Raw genomic sequence first — 14,627 nt, 5'->3', positions numbered from 1 at the left:
CATAACATCTTATCTAATGCTCTTAAACAAATTCATCCAGAGATACCCAAGGAAATATTACGACTGCACTGCTTATTTCTTAGTAGAAATTAGGGATGCTCCGATCGATCGGCCGCAGATCGGTATCGGCCGATAATCACATTCTCTGACTTGATCGGTAGTCTCTAAATTTGTCCGATCTCACAAACCGATCGCAATTTGAGTGCAACATAAAACCGAAAAAAGTTGCCGCTGACGTGCATGCAAACTAGACCGGCTTTTGCGCCACATTCTGCTTTGTAACTTTGCAAAACATTTGTATTAGGATCTCGGGTATGGTAGGTATGGATGGACGATGTGTCAAGATCAATCGAACAGTGTTGAATGAATGATCGGGATCGGCATTGGCCGATCATGATGACAAGAAATCAGTAGTCGGTTTTGGCTACAAAAACCCTGATCGGAGCATAGTAGAAATGGAATTATTTGAAAAATATTTAAAAATGGATATTGATGAATTGATTCATTCATATGCTTCATCAGATGCCATTTTTATTCTTTTCACCATTGAATCGCATACACAGCATTGTGGGATATCGTAGGCAGCATAAATGTACCCCATAACAAAAAACGACTAGATGAAGGCACTTTAGTTGACAGGATGTTGAAACATTGAATATAGACATACCTGTAGATACCATGCTGTATACTGCTTATGAAGGCATCATTTTGCTGCCTTTATTTTCATCCATTGGTGTACAAATTAACTTTGCAGGGTTGTTTTAGAATAGTGAAAATGTTTATACATATTGATAGGGATTCTATAACTGTATAGATTATAGTAGTAGATTAGAATGAGTAGATTATAGACTAGAAACATTACAAACTGACTCAAAGATTACTTAAAATTGTATCTAATAAAATGAATAGCCAAAACATAATTTACAAAGAATAAGAAAAATATTATTAATGAAAGAATATTGAATATTAAATAAATAACATAAATAAATGAAATATTATTGCCATTCTTTTAAGGTCTCAGAAAAAAACTGTTTACATGTAGAAGCCTCAGATAAAATAATGTGTTTCTCTCGTATGCGTCTTTCTCTGCTTCTGTGTTTTCTCCTCTTGGAAATCGTCCAGCTAGAGGAACATTCAATTAAATGCTGAAATTACTCTTTTGTGAAGGACAAAATGAGACAATAAAAATATTTTGTCTCAAAGGCATTCTCATGTTTTCTTGTTTAGCCAGATAATTCATATCGAAATTAATTCTCTGGCCCAGTTTGTGTTTTGGAATATTCTGGACTATTAACGAGGCTTCATGGGAAAAGTCCACCTTTTTTTTTTTTAAACAGGCTTTCATTTAACTGTTTTCCTTTCATTCTTACAAGGCTTAACATTTCCATCATTACTATATCCTTTTCTGACTAATGCCTCTCGAACTGACATACTTTCACTGTAGGTGACCAAAGTGGTTAAAACCATCACACGACGAACCTTCCAGCCAGTGGTCCTGACCCAGTCCAAACCATCTACTCCCATTCCTCCATCTACACCATCTGAAACAAAACCAGTAAAGAGTGCTTTCGGTTGACATCTCTGCCTCCCGTCTTTCATCTCACTAACTGTGTCTGTAACCCACAGCTGGTGTGGCAGTGGTCTGTAAAACTAAATACCAGGGAGATCATAAAACCCTTATAGAACTGTAAAATCTATGGCCATGACGCCTGCATGCACCTTTTAACAGGCAAACATTAGTGTAAACAGCCATTACTGTAGATGGACACCTTTCATTAGAGGCAACAGTAGCCTTGGTGGTTAAGCTTAGTCTAAATATAAGCCTCAGTGTCCTTCTACCTTTTAAACTTGCCCATGTTTCACATTCAATTTCAATAACCTTTTTAAAGTCAACATGAAATGCTGCTTGCGATTCATTTCATGTAAAAAAAAATAAAAAAAATTTGTTTTTATATAAATATATGTAAATTAATTGAGTAAAAATGCATGTTTTTCACCGTTTTTTGCTAAATAAACACAATTAAGCATGATATTTCAATAAGCAAGAAAATTTGTTTCAGGAGAAGAACAAGTAGTTATTTTATTTTTTATATATATTTGAAACAATGTGCGGGCAGCACATCACATTCACATTATTCATTCACAATAAGAACTATAACTATTTTTTCAAGCAATTTTTTATAGGTTGACTTTAAAAGAGATTGGTGTATGTTTTCACATAATATATGTTAACCTCATGTGTGGGTGTTAAGGAGTGTTCACACTGACAGCGATTTGTAGAGATGGCGCAGCTTAAAGTTGATGAGCAACTGAGACAATTGGCGATGCAACAGAGAAGCAACACTGGCAACAACCAGTAGGAGTGCAGACAGTCAGTCTTACAGCTACATATGTAATTCACCTTATGAATACAGTTGGATAATGCAATCGAGTGTAAATGCATACTTGCAAACAGTACAGCAGTTCAGATGACTTCCCCCAATTAAATTGACATGGGGGTGATTGCTGCACTTATCTTGTCTGTCTGTTTGTCAAAATCAACAACAGCTCACCAAAATAGCTGTGTACCTCATTGGTAAAACTTACACTGAAGTATACAAATGTGAATATTTGTGACTCTTTTTGTGGTAACAGACCTCTATAGACATAGACACATCCCTTGAGATATTACACACTGACAACTGGCCATGTGGCTTGTAAGGGCTCACACACAAATTCAAGCAGTCATGGTTCATCTTCAATGACGATTAATTTTTATCAAGCTCATTAATTTCCAAGATGAATTTACAGCCATGGACAAAATAGCCAATTAATTGCTCTGCAGAATTCACTGAGCAGCAAATTGGTTTCTGTATCAGCATTGAACCTTCAGGAGCAGCAGCACTCCATCCTCTTGACGGGCAGACATTTTTGTAGAATAAGGGACTGGATTAACACTCAGAGGGGAATAGTGATTTATTTAAGTTGAGTCATAAAGACGTCAATGCCCAGTGATAGACACGGAGAACTAGAACATCATTTAGGTCCCATGTAGTCTTGTGGCAGTTCTTATGTTGTTAGATTTAGTGTTATACAATATACACTGCTCTCTCTTAGTAACATACTGTATGTGGTAGTGGTTTCCTTTGTAAGGTTCCTCAAAGGGGTGTGTTTAAAAGTCAGTCCCTCGTTTAGTAAAAAAGTTGATCATATTTACATACATTGCTGATCCCAAACTTTGAAACAGCGGTGTATTTAAATGTATTTATTTATTTTGTTTTCCAAGGTTATAACTGAAGAGAACTTCAGGTTGACAAGTGATGACAAGCTGACAATTCCTGTAGCAGTAATGTAGCATTTAAAATGTTTTCTATAGCAAAACAACCCCTTAGGCTCTTAGTTTAACTAGTAAATAAAGCTGGTCCTAGAAAAACTAAACTGATGACAAAGTTTTCTTTATGATGAGAAACTTTGTAACGACTACTGAGAATGTTGTTGAAATGTGTCCATATATTTTCATTTCCAGCTGTTTCATTACTGATGAACACAAAGCATTTTAAGGGACTGGAAAAGATCTTCAGTCATTTTACTGCTACTCAGCCAGCTCACAGTGTGACACCCACTTCCCTGCTGATGTTAGACCACTAAGTCAGTGTGCTACATTTCACTCATAAATGCCTGTGGTTGTTTTGGCTGCTATGATTTGAGCAATCTGACATAATGGCTTCATTTTGAATGGCCCTAATATCACATATATGCCCTGCATAAGGCATTTAAGACAGGGAACGACTCACTCTAGACTCACTCTGCATAAAAAGCACAAACCTTCACTTCTGACACAAACTGATTCTGTTGCATTTTTGCATCATCTTAGGTCACTAAGATGGTCAAGACAGTGACAACACGGACGGTTCGACAGGTGCCAATGGGTCCCGACGGTCTTCCTCTTCCAGAGGGCTCATCTCCACTGGGGAGCTACACCGACTCCATTGATCGGCGCTACATGAAGAACGGCGAGCGCTTCATCACACCCCAGGCCACTTCCACCCTCACACGCTCTTACAACAATTACAGCGACTCCTACAATGACACTCCAGACAGTCAGTTTCGCCATTACGGCCTTCACGATGGATATGGAGACATGCCCGAGAACTACGGAAGTCTCTCGCGCGGAGTCAACTACAGGCCCTATCGGCCGTACATGCCCACTGGTGGATACCGGCCGGAGAACAGCTACACTCTCCCCATCCGCAAGGAAGACTATGGCCATGTGGCCCAGCCTCAAGTCCCTATGGGAAGTAGCACCGTGGATCTTAATCGTTCTCAGCCTGAGCGCTTCCAACCTGAACCCTATGGCCTGGAAGATGACCGCCGCAGTCTCGGCCCAGACGACGAAGAGGCGTACGACCTAGAGCCTGATTATTCTACGGCTAACCGCCGCACACTGCCCGGACGTACCATTCGAGAGCCGCTACGCAATGGCCCCCGTGTGAGGTAAGAATCATGCAGTTGATTTGGTTTGTTTGCTTGTGCTGCGGCTTTTTTGATGATTGTGAGCAGCTTTGATGTGATTGCCTATTGAAGGGATTCAAATGCTCCGGCCCTTGAGAAGCACATAGATGCAGGTTCTTTTTTCACATAATGGAAGGTTATTGCTAAGCAGAGCTATATCTCAATGGCAAGATATTAAGGAGCACTGATAAAATACATTATTTTTGTGTACATAAAAAAAGTATATAATTATTCATTAATTATAATAGTTTATAAAAATAAATAAATATTTTATTATTCTGTCTCATACTAATAAATGGCAGGATAGGTGGCATGAGACAAAATTATCAAAATACTTATCCCTAATTAGTACAGTCTAACTCAGGGGTGGGCAAACTTTTTGGCTCAAGGGCCACACTGGGTTTTAAAATTTGACAGAGGGCCGGCCCAGTAGCAGATTATGAAACACGATCTCATGAAAGTGCGTATCTATACCACAAATTTTATTTCTCGTGCCATTTATACGCCAAAAATGTTTTTTATTTATTTTATTTTTATTTTTTTGCGTGCATATGCTACGCACTCTAAACCCCTTGGTTAGGATTAGGGGTGTGGAGTGTGTGCCTATTACACGCCATAAAGTGCGTATCATATGCACGCGAAAACTGCGTAACATAAGCACTACAAATACAATTCGTGGTATTCGCTCTTTCATGAGATCGGGCTGAGCAAACACATTTACGTTGTGGCAACGTCTGCGCGAAATTCAACAACTGAGAGACGACATTCTGACAATACATTTTTTATGCTAGATATCCCCCATTTAGCATGTTATGTTTTGAGGTTAATTTTTAATTAGTCAGATGCCTAATAATTATAGCCTATACTTTTTAAATATTGTTTATCCTTATTATTATTTAATGGGCCTAATAGTAAATTAGAAACAACACCTGCAAGTGTACACTTAGAAAAGTAAAAATGACAGAAGGTTACGTTAATTCAACTTTATTAAAACTGCATATGGCAATCAATTTGCACTTCCAAAAGTCATACATTTGTGGGGAAAAAACAAAATAAACGAATATACAAATTTATTTTAAGAATAATAAAATAAAACATAAAAAACAAAGGCAGATCAGAACATTTAATGAACAAAACTGGGTTCTGTACATGGCACACAGGGGAGTGTATTCGAAAGCCGGGCGATAAAGGTCGGTAAACGGAATCAGTCAGGATACATTCACAAATCCAGAGGAGCAAAGAAATAAATAGCAGAAAAATCAAAGGAAAAACTAAACAGGTGTGCAAGCGGTTACCAAACATTTTTTTTCTCTGTGAGTTTCCAAAAAAGGAAAAAACATTAACGTGCAACAAGTCTATGCGCTTAAGTCGCGGTCTGTTTGGTTTCCATGGTGACGCGTCATTGCTTGTTACGTGACACACCGCAGCCACAACAGCGCTGAATGAATGATGATCTGCTTTTATGTCATTTTTCCTTTTTTACATTTGTTAGCTATGGCATGAAATATCTGATATTCCGATTGTCAAATATATGCAACGCAATATATATATATATATATATATATATATATATATATATATATATATATATATATATATATATATATATATATATATATATATAACGCAAATTATTGCAAGAAAAAGGCAAAATGAATGCGATCTTAAGACCATTTTTTAAATACTCGACGGGCCGGATTAAACAGCCTAACGGGCCGTATGTGGCCCGCGGGCCGTAGTTTGCCCACCCCTGGTCTAACTAGATGGAAATACATAAACAGTATTATATTATATTATATTATATTATATTATATTATATTATATTATATTATATTAGTTTTTCTAATAATAAATATAGTGTTCTATAATTATTTCAAACTATTATAAATTATTTTACATAAAATGTACATTTCATATTTAAATATACATTTAAATTTATATTAATATTGTATTATTCTGTCTATTGTATTATTCTGTTTTCTGATACTGAAAATGGCATGATAAGTGGCATGAGACACTGACACTATCAACGTGTTTATCCTTAAGTGGTACAGTAAGATACTGGATGGATGGATAGAGGTGTTGAAACTAAAGATTGCATACATTTTCATTCAGTTTTGCTAGCAGTGATTGATTTCCCTAATGGTCGATTAAGTTTTTTAAAAAGTTGAATCTATCTTCAGAGAGATAAAAAAGAAAGGATGATGTTATCTTAAACTTTTTTTCCTTGACATAATTCTCCAGTCAATATCAGCGCAGTAGCAGTTTTGACAGGGAGCATGTGTTGCAGAAACAGTTTCTTTTTAATTAGGGTACACAGACAGAGACACACACACACACACACACACACAGTAGGCAATCACTGTCACAAACTGCATACACAACTTTTTAGGCCACTTCCTGTTTTTCAGTCCATAATGTATTTGTGTACATCCAGAATTATAGTATAATTAGCTGAGATGTCACCCCTCTTATTCCAAAGCCTTGCATTTTGCATCCATCATTAGCATTCCCATAATAACAGATGTTGACAAAAATCTCACTAATGAATGTGTAAAACAAATATGTTAATTAGAGCTTATTGCTTGCAGTTTGGAATCGTGCAATTATAAAACAGCCAAAATTGCTACATTTAGCATAGAGATGGTTGCCAATGCCATGTTTCCATGGATTAGACCGTTACCGTGCATTAAATTTGTTACCCAGATTCGAGGTCTCTTCTTTATCTCTCTCTTCTTTATCTTTCTCTATCTCAATGGAGCTGTTGTTGTCAGGGTGATTAATAGTCTCTGGTGAACACTGCCAGACAAAGGGGGCGTCTCGTCTCCAGCCATATCTCTAATGGTTCTGATCCTCCCTGCACCTGCCACCAGTGCCACAGCAGAGCAGCCATAGGTCATCATGCAGAAATCTCCCTGGAGACCACCAGGAACCACTTCCTCTATGTGCTCAAGCTGAAACGACATCAGTTTATATTGGCAGAAAGGGAAAAACATCCCATCCTTTTATCTAGAAGTTAAAATCTACCGTAGATTTTAGTCTAGTCACGGAGACTGAAAAATTGTGAAAAGAGTTTCAAATTGTTCAAATTCCCGAACAAATTACTCTGATGAGTCGGTTCTTTCTAGTGAATCAAACACATATAGCGCAACCAATGTAGTACAATTCCTGAACAAATTATTAAAATGAGTCAGTTATTTTAGTGAATCGAACTCAATGCTAAACCAATGTAGTTGATTCCCATACAAATGACTCCGAGTTGTTTTTAGATTTTTAGTGATTGTTGTTGTGATTGGCAACGTTTAGCGCGTATTCGGGAAATGTCCCGCCCCTTACCATAACCATGAGCTCTACTCAAATGTAAATATTGACGATGGCATCAATTTCAAACCAATTCGATCCCGATTCAGACCCTGATAATGTTAACAAACAAGAGGATTGTGCAGAACAGACTTCATGCACGGATTTCACAAGCACGGATTTCACAGGGCAAGTGGTATGTTTTTTTGGTATTTTTCTTATAGATATGATGCTATCCACCATTTAATCATATTTGTCAGAAAACTATGGTAATGCAAACAGAAATCTATCACACAATCATGGATAATTTTCCTACGGAGCAGTGAACAGTCTTAAAAAACAAGAGCTTACAAAAGCTACAGTAAATACTACATCAATACTGTAATGTTAGTTTTCAGGCTAGCAGAGGCAAAGCTTTGCCCTTACATCTATCATACAGTAGCCTAGTAACTACATATAGCTTTTAATTGGAACTGTTAATAGAAAACACAACTACAAATAGTAAAACATACTTACAAGTTATGATCCATAAAAAACAGATTCTCCCGACAAAATGGGAATGGCTACGTCTTTCAGGGGAGGCTTTTGTGCGTATAGCCTGCATTGTACTCTCTTCTGGAAGCTGTTCTCCGAAATATGTGTAGCACACAGACAAACGTTAAATAAAATATCTCCCTTTGGAGTGGCCTTTGACCTTTGTAACATTGCAAATCTTTTTTGTGCTCAAACAGCAACAATTACACACTAACTAAAGTTGAAAAGGTGAAAAAGAATAATAGGACCCCTTTAAAAATACTAAAAGAATCATTAAAGGGGTGGTTGATTATGATTTCACTTTTCTAACTTTAGTTAGTGTGTAATGTTGTTGTTTGAGCATAAACAACATCTGCAAAGTTACAACGCTCAAAGTTCAAAGCAAAGGAAGATATTTGCTTTTAAAGAAATCGTTTTTTAGGGACTACAACAAACAGCTGGTAGGGACTACATCACATTCCTCCCGGGTTAGTGACATCACTACCCCTAAACTTTACATAAACCCCTCCCCCGGGAACGTGATTTATATTACATTCAGAAATGTCCTGTTGCATTCTACATGTTGTCACTTCTTCTTGAGTCTCTCCATCTTTGTCTGACTCCGGTTTGAACATAAAAGGCTAAAAGTTTTTGAAATTTTCAGTGCATGTCTTTGTGAGGTAAAAGGAAACGAGCTGTTGTAGCTCCGCCCCCTGTGCTGGATTTGCATTTAAAGGGACAGACAGGAAAACGGTGCGTTTTTGCTCACCCTCAAAAAGTGACAATATTAACATGCTATATAAAAATATCTGTGGGGTATTTTGAGCTAAAACTTCACATACACACTATGGGGACATCAGAGACTTATTTTACATCTTGTGAAAAGGGCATTATACCACCCCTTTAATGGAACCATTAAACATCATAAACTTTTCCCCACACTGTGTGACAATAGATGTAAACTAGAGTTATTTTTAAGTAAAATTTGACTCATATTCAAAAATGTTATTGGTGTATTTCAATTCAACATAAAGCCAATACAGTAATTGTTTAATACATTATAGTGTAATGCACAGTATGTATAGTATCTATACTATGTAGATAGATAGATAGATAGATAGATAGATAGATAGATAGATGTACACAGAAGTACTGTGCCTTACAGTATAACAGCAAAAGCAACTTTTTTATTGTGATTTAAAATCAATATAATTTATTTAATTGAAATAAAATGAAAAGTTTGAGTCTGTTTTCTCACTTGTTGTAGGTACAGAATCCACAAATAATATTAATCCACAAGTAATTGCTCATTATAATGAGTAATTATTCAAATGAGCGATATCTCAGTACTGTGAGACTCTTGGAATAATATGAGACTCTTACAAATAGGCTAATGTTTTCCCCTTTCTCTATTTGGAGGCAAAAGCATTTATCCAAAAAATCTAAAAATAAATAATTCAGAGAAAGGACATGGCAGGAGAACAAAATGGATGTAGTAATGGGCACATAACTATGTGGTTTTTGCTGGCAACAAACAAACACACTCACATGAAGAACATTTACATTTGGCTAATTTTGGAGGCATAGTAGCTCCTGTTATAACTTCAGAGCATCACATCTAGTGGAAGACCATCATGTGTAGTCAAAGTGCTTTTCATGTGTTATCAATACACTCCTACATACAATGGCGGCAATTTAAATGCAAATCTTGACATTCCCATCTCCCAGTCATCAGGATTTAGCATTCATCTGAACTGTCTAAATAATTTCAATTGGCAAAGCCCTCAATGTGCGTGTGTGTGTCTGTGTGTGAGAGAGAGAAGGAAAGAGATGAAATTACCTGTATAATGGCAATGTTAATGATGAATAATTTTGAGCCCTCTCATTGTCTCACAGTGATCTTTTCTTCTGGTCATATCCATTTTCAATCTGCACCTGACACCATTGCGGCATATTTTTAATGAGTTCTGGCAGAAGCTTTTTGGCAGAAAATAATTTTTGACTGAAATTCATTATTTATTCACCATGATGTTCCAAACCCATAACATTTTCTTTTGTGAAACAAAAATACTTTTTTAATATATATTTTTTTATATATATTTGTATGTTCTTGTCCCTACAATTATATTAATAGTTGCCATGGATGTTAATAAAAGAAATAAATCATGACAAAAGCAGTCAAAATAGCTAATAGCATCATAGCTTTGTGTAGGACCAAAATGAAATTTATCAAAAGATTCACTAATAATCTTCCTCTCCAGATAGCAGTTAACTCAAAAGCTGCTGCAAATGGGTCATTGAATCAATAATTTGAAAATTGATTCAAAAAACTTTTTGTCTCTCACAGAAAAAAATAACCAGGTTTGGAACATCATGATGATAAGTAGGTAATTATTCATGAACTGTTCTTTTAACAGTATATACTGTACCTACAGTATATACAAAAAAATGCTGTCTGGCAGTGATGCAGCAAAGCAGCTGTTTTTTTATTTTGGATTCAGCATATGTCCACTCCTCCTTTTTATTTCCGGTTACATTCACAGATTTGGCAATCTAGGAAAAACAGCAGAAGAAACTCTGCAGGCAACATCCTTATTACCACTCTTAATCAGTGTCTTCTGAGTTTGATGTTGCGACAGCTCTTAGCTTACCCTCTATTTTCTGTCGTAGAAGTTGTAGACACAACACAATCTTTTCGATCTTAAACCTCTGGGGTCAGCGGAGGTGCTTAACCTTCTAGGGTTGGGCTAGAATTCAGATCCTTTGTTATTAGCGACACCGGTGGCCGTTAAGTGAACTACAGCCAGCAACTTATTGCTCATACTTGCATTCCTACACACACTCCGTAATGACGCGAGCTAGCCTCGGACGGCCAATTACAGACTGAACGTGATTCAAGGCCCCGATATACTTTCGCCAATGTTCTTGTTTGTTCTTCACTTGAAGTAAAAAGAAGTCGAAAATACTTTTGCAGTTTTATACTGTTGACGAACATGCTGAGAGTGACGTTTAGATGAATGTGTAAATATGTGCTTTACGCTTTTCTCTCAACACAATAAACGTAAACGAAAATGTCAGCGGTGAGAAAACAGCAGTTAAGAAAGCATCAGATCATAGCGATGTGGATATGTTTGCACCAGCATCATGTCAACAGATTAGGTAATAAAAATTACACTGTTATGATAGTTTGATTATAAAGTATAATTAAGATTTTAGTTTGAATTAATTCCTTTTCTTTGGATGACACATTGACATTACAGTACAGAATAGCCCTTTCAGCATTGTCCTGTGCTTTGTATAAGCATTAATTTAATTCGTGTCATTGAACAGAAGAGAGGCTTTCGGGAACGGGCGTAAAAGTCACATCCCTTAGATTTTCCCGGCAAAATGTCCCGAGTCATTACATGAAAATTCTTACATATAGCCCCTTTAAGCTTAGCTTTGTGTGAAAAGGACTTAAAATAAGATGCTACTGCAGAGCTATTTTTAGTCCAGTGCCTAGCTTGACTGGTGGATGTGAGAAACGTCTCAGGCCCAGTCAAACAGCTTTCTGCTGTTTCTAGAATGCCTTGGAAAGACTTTAGTATAAGATGTTTTCCGGGTATGAATAACGAGATGAGATGACTCCCGGCCTCAAAAACATAGCAATAAGGGTTGGAAGAGACGCTGTCAGTAACTCACTCTGTAAATCGTATTATGTACTTGGTCATACACACCATCAAACATGAGTCATGCTGGTTAAGCCTGTGTGCCCTTTCTATATTAGTTGTTCTGGTTAATTATTTGCATCAGCATGAGTCTTGTTGGGCAGAATATTGAACTGTTTTAACTCAAGTAGAAATAATGTATCCTGAGCTGAGTGCCAGCCGTGTTAATGTTGGTTTGCTCCCTATAGGTCTTGCACTGGTCATCATTCAGACATTACGTCAGTTAATGATTGTTTCATCATTCTGAAACTGGATGGCACTTGGATGGCTTTTCCAAAGCAATAAAACGCTTCCAAATTTATCATGTGGTCAGTAACCACTCTCTTAATTTGCATGAAATCTATCCATATGTTACAATAATAAAACAAATGGTGATGGTAATGAATACTGACCAGGGCTGCACATTGCAGCAGATGTTGCAAACTGATACTAAATTGAGAATCATGTCAAAATCCAGTAAGTCTGTTTGTCAGTAGTCAGTAAGGAAGTTTGTTCACTTTTTTCTCCCTTTTAAGTGGCTTGTCTCCTCACACTCTGTCTCTAATTATACAGTATTTGACTAAACATATAGAACTGTATTCTCTAAAAATAACAAATTAACTTAATTAAATTAAGGAAAACATTTCCACATGATTGCATTAAGCATTTTAAATAACCAACAATTTATTTAAATGAATTTCTATCGTGTTGTACAAACTTCCCCATTAAAAAATTCCCATTAGACAATGACAATTACAATGAAAGTGGAAAACACGCATACATTTGATTATGGCCATTGGCCAATAAAAATTATTTATATAATCGCAATGCAAATGAATTAAGTAAACTTCCATTTTTCAAATATAAATGTATTGCATGCAACCATAGTTCCAGTCTTCAGTGTCACATGATCCTTCAGAAATCATTCTAATATGCTGATTTGGTGCTTCATGGACATCTCTTTAAGATGTCAGATGCATGAACTGTTCATTTAAAGCTCTGCCATGTAACAGCTTGCTGAGACTTCCTCACTCTGTAATGTGCCCCCAAATCACCTCCAAAGTTGCAGTACATAATTAACATAAAACTCTCATTAAAAGTGCATCCCGCACAACCGCCAACATTCTCAGCTGTGGCCCATTTTGTCGATTCACACATCAAAGACTTTGTTCACACTGTGCGTAAATCCGATTTGTTTTTCAAATCCAGTGTTTAGCACTGACTTTCTGCACTTTCTAAGTTTTCTCATTTTCTAAGTGATGAAGTCTGATCCATTTGTTTCAGATATATATATATATATATATATAGAGAGAGATGAATTTGCAATGTGCTGTTCAGACTATAAACAAAGCCAAAGATGAAGATCTAACAAACATTTCCTCTGTGGATTCATGAATGCTGTCAGATTATAGTGATGTATCCATATTTGCACATATGGTCCTTAGTGCTTTGAATTTCTGGTGCACCTTGTTTTTTACTACTTAGAATGAGATGAGAACAGAAAATAAGCTAGAAATGGAGTGAGAGAAAGAGTGATGGTGAGTAAGTGTCACAGGGGTTTAATATTTCTATGCCAATTTAGGAGTAGCACCACAGGGACATCTCTGTTTTGGTCACACTGATAATGAAGCATGCTGAGACTCCTATCTGAGATTGATGTAACCTCCCTGTTGTGTACAGTACAGCCCTAGACATGTTATTTCCAACTTCTGCTCTGTAGAGGAAAAGAACTGTTAGAGTAAAATATCATGGCTCATGTGAGCCTCCAGCTACCTGCTTTCTGAACATAGCTGCAGAATAGAAAGAATGTTTATGTTAATCAAAGTTATTATACATTTATACATATATAGTGATGTAATATGGGTTGGTTCTTTTTGAATAACAAACAAAATCGGTTTCTAATTTATTCATCATTTGAATTTGTTGGATGTGTAACAGTTATTGAATATGCAGCCTCAATCCTATAACGCAACACTTTAGACTTAGAAATGTGATTATAGTGAAAATACCAAGCAGACATGTCTTATATGTCTTACATTTTTTAAATACATAGTTTACCTCAACTAATAATATTTAATAGTGAGTATAAAGTAATAGTGAAAATACCTAGCAGACATGCCTTATATGTCTTATATTTTTTAAAACATAGCTGACCTCAACTAATAATATTTCATAATAATAATATTATTATATAACTGACCATAAGTAATATTTGACATTGACTTCGTAACTGCTGATTCAGTTTATCAGTATAATTGAAAGCTATCAATTTTAACATTTATTATAGGCTTTAAAAATAACAACTTTTAATTTAAGTGAATGTAAAACAGTCTCCACATAAACCCATTATAATAAATGTCACATTTACCTGTGCCCTTCGGTATATCATGGCTCAATTCTTTCTATTAGTCCAGTCAGACCAGTCCAGATTTTTACTTGCCCTGTCAAAATGCATAAAAAAATTGTTGTTTTTGTTGTTTTTGCCCCATGTAACCCTGTAAACAGTGCTTTAAGATTTTTAGGTAGGTCTAACAGGTCAGATATATACAGAAATGTAATAAAGTTATCAAACACTTTAACTAAATAACTAAATTATAGATTATTCCTTATTAAAGCTACAAAAGTTATTCCGTCAAA

At 36.1% G+C, this 14,627-nt stretch overlaps 1 protein-coding gene across 50 annotated transcripts in view; it reads left to right on the top strand.

Moving 5' to 3' along the window:
- The window catches only part of arvcfb (ARVCF delta catenin family member b), a 199,531-nt gene that overhangs the window by 128,937 nt on the left and 55,967 nt on the right, over positions 1-14,627 (top strand). For 37 of the 50 annotated variants that reach the window (XM_084115230.1, XM_084115226.1, XM_084115215.1 and 34 more), the window contains one exon: positions 3,854-4,473. In XM_084115230.1, coding sequence (XP_083971356.1) covers positions 3,854-4,473 — 620 coding nt within the window. Of the gene's footprint in view, positions 1-1,444; positions 1,556-3,853; positions 4,474-14,627 lie in introns of all 50 variants that reach the window. The other 13 variants (XM_084115214.1, XM_084115216.1, XM_084115239.1 and 10 more) reach the window with 1 other exon arrangement.

Source organism: Abramis brama (genome assembly GCF_963993115.1).
Source record: "Abramis brama genome assembly, chromosome: 5".
NCBI lineage: Eukaryota > Metazoa > Chordata > Actinopteri > Cypriniformes > Leuciscidae > Abramis > Abramis brama.
The sequence above is the reverse complement of the archived record's forward strand: the minus strand, read 5'-3'. Positions and strand labels throughout refer to the sequence as shown.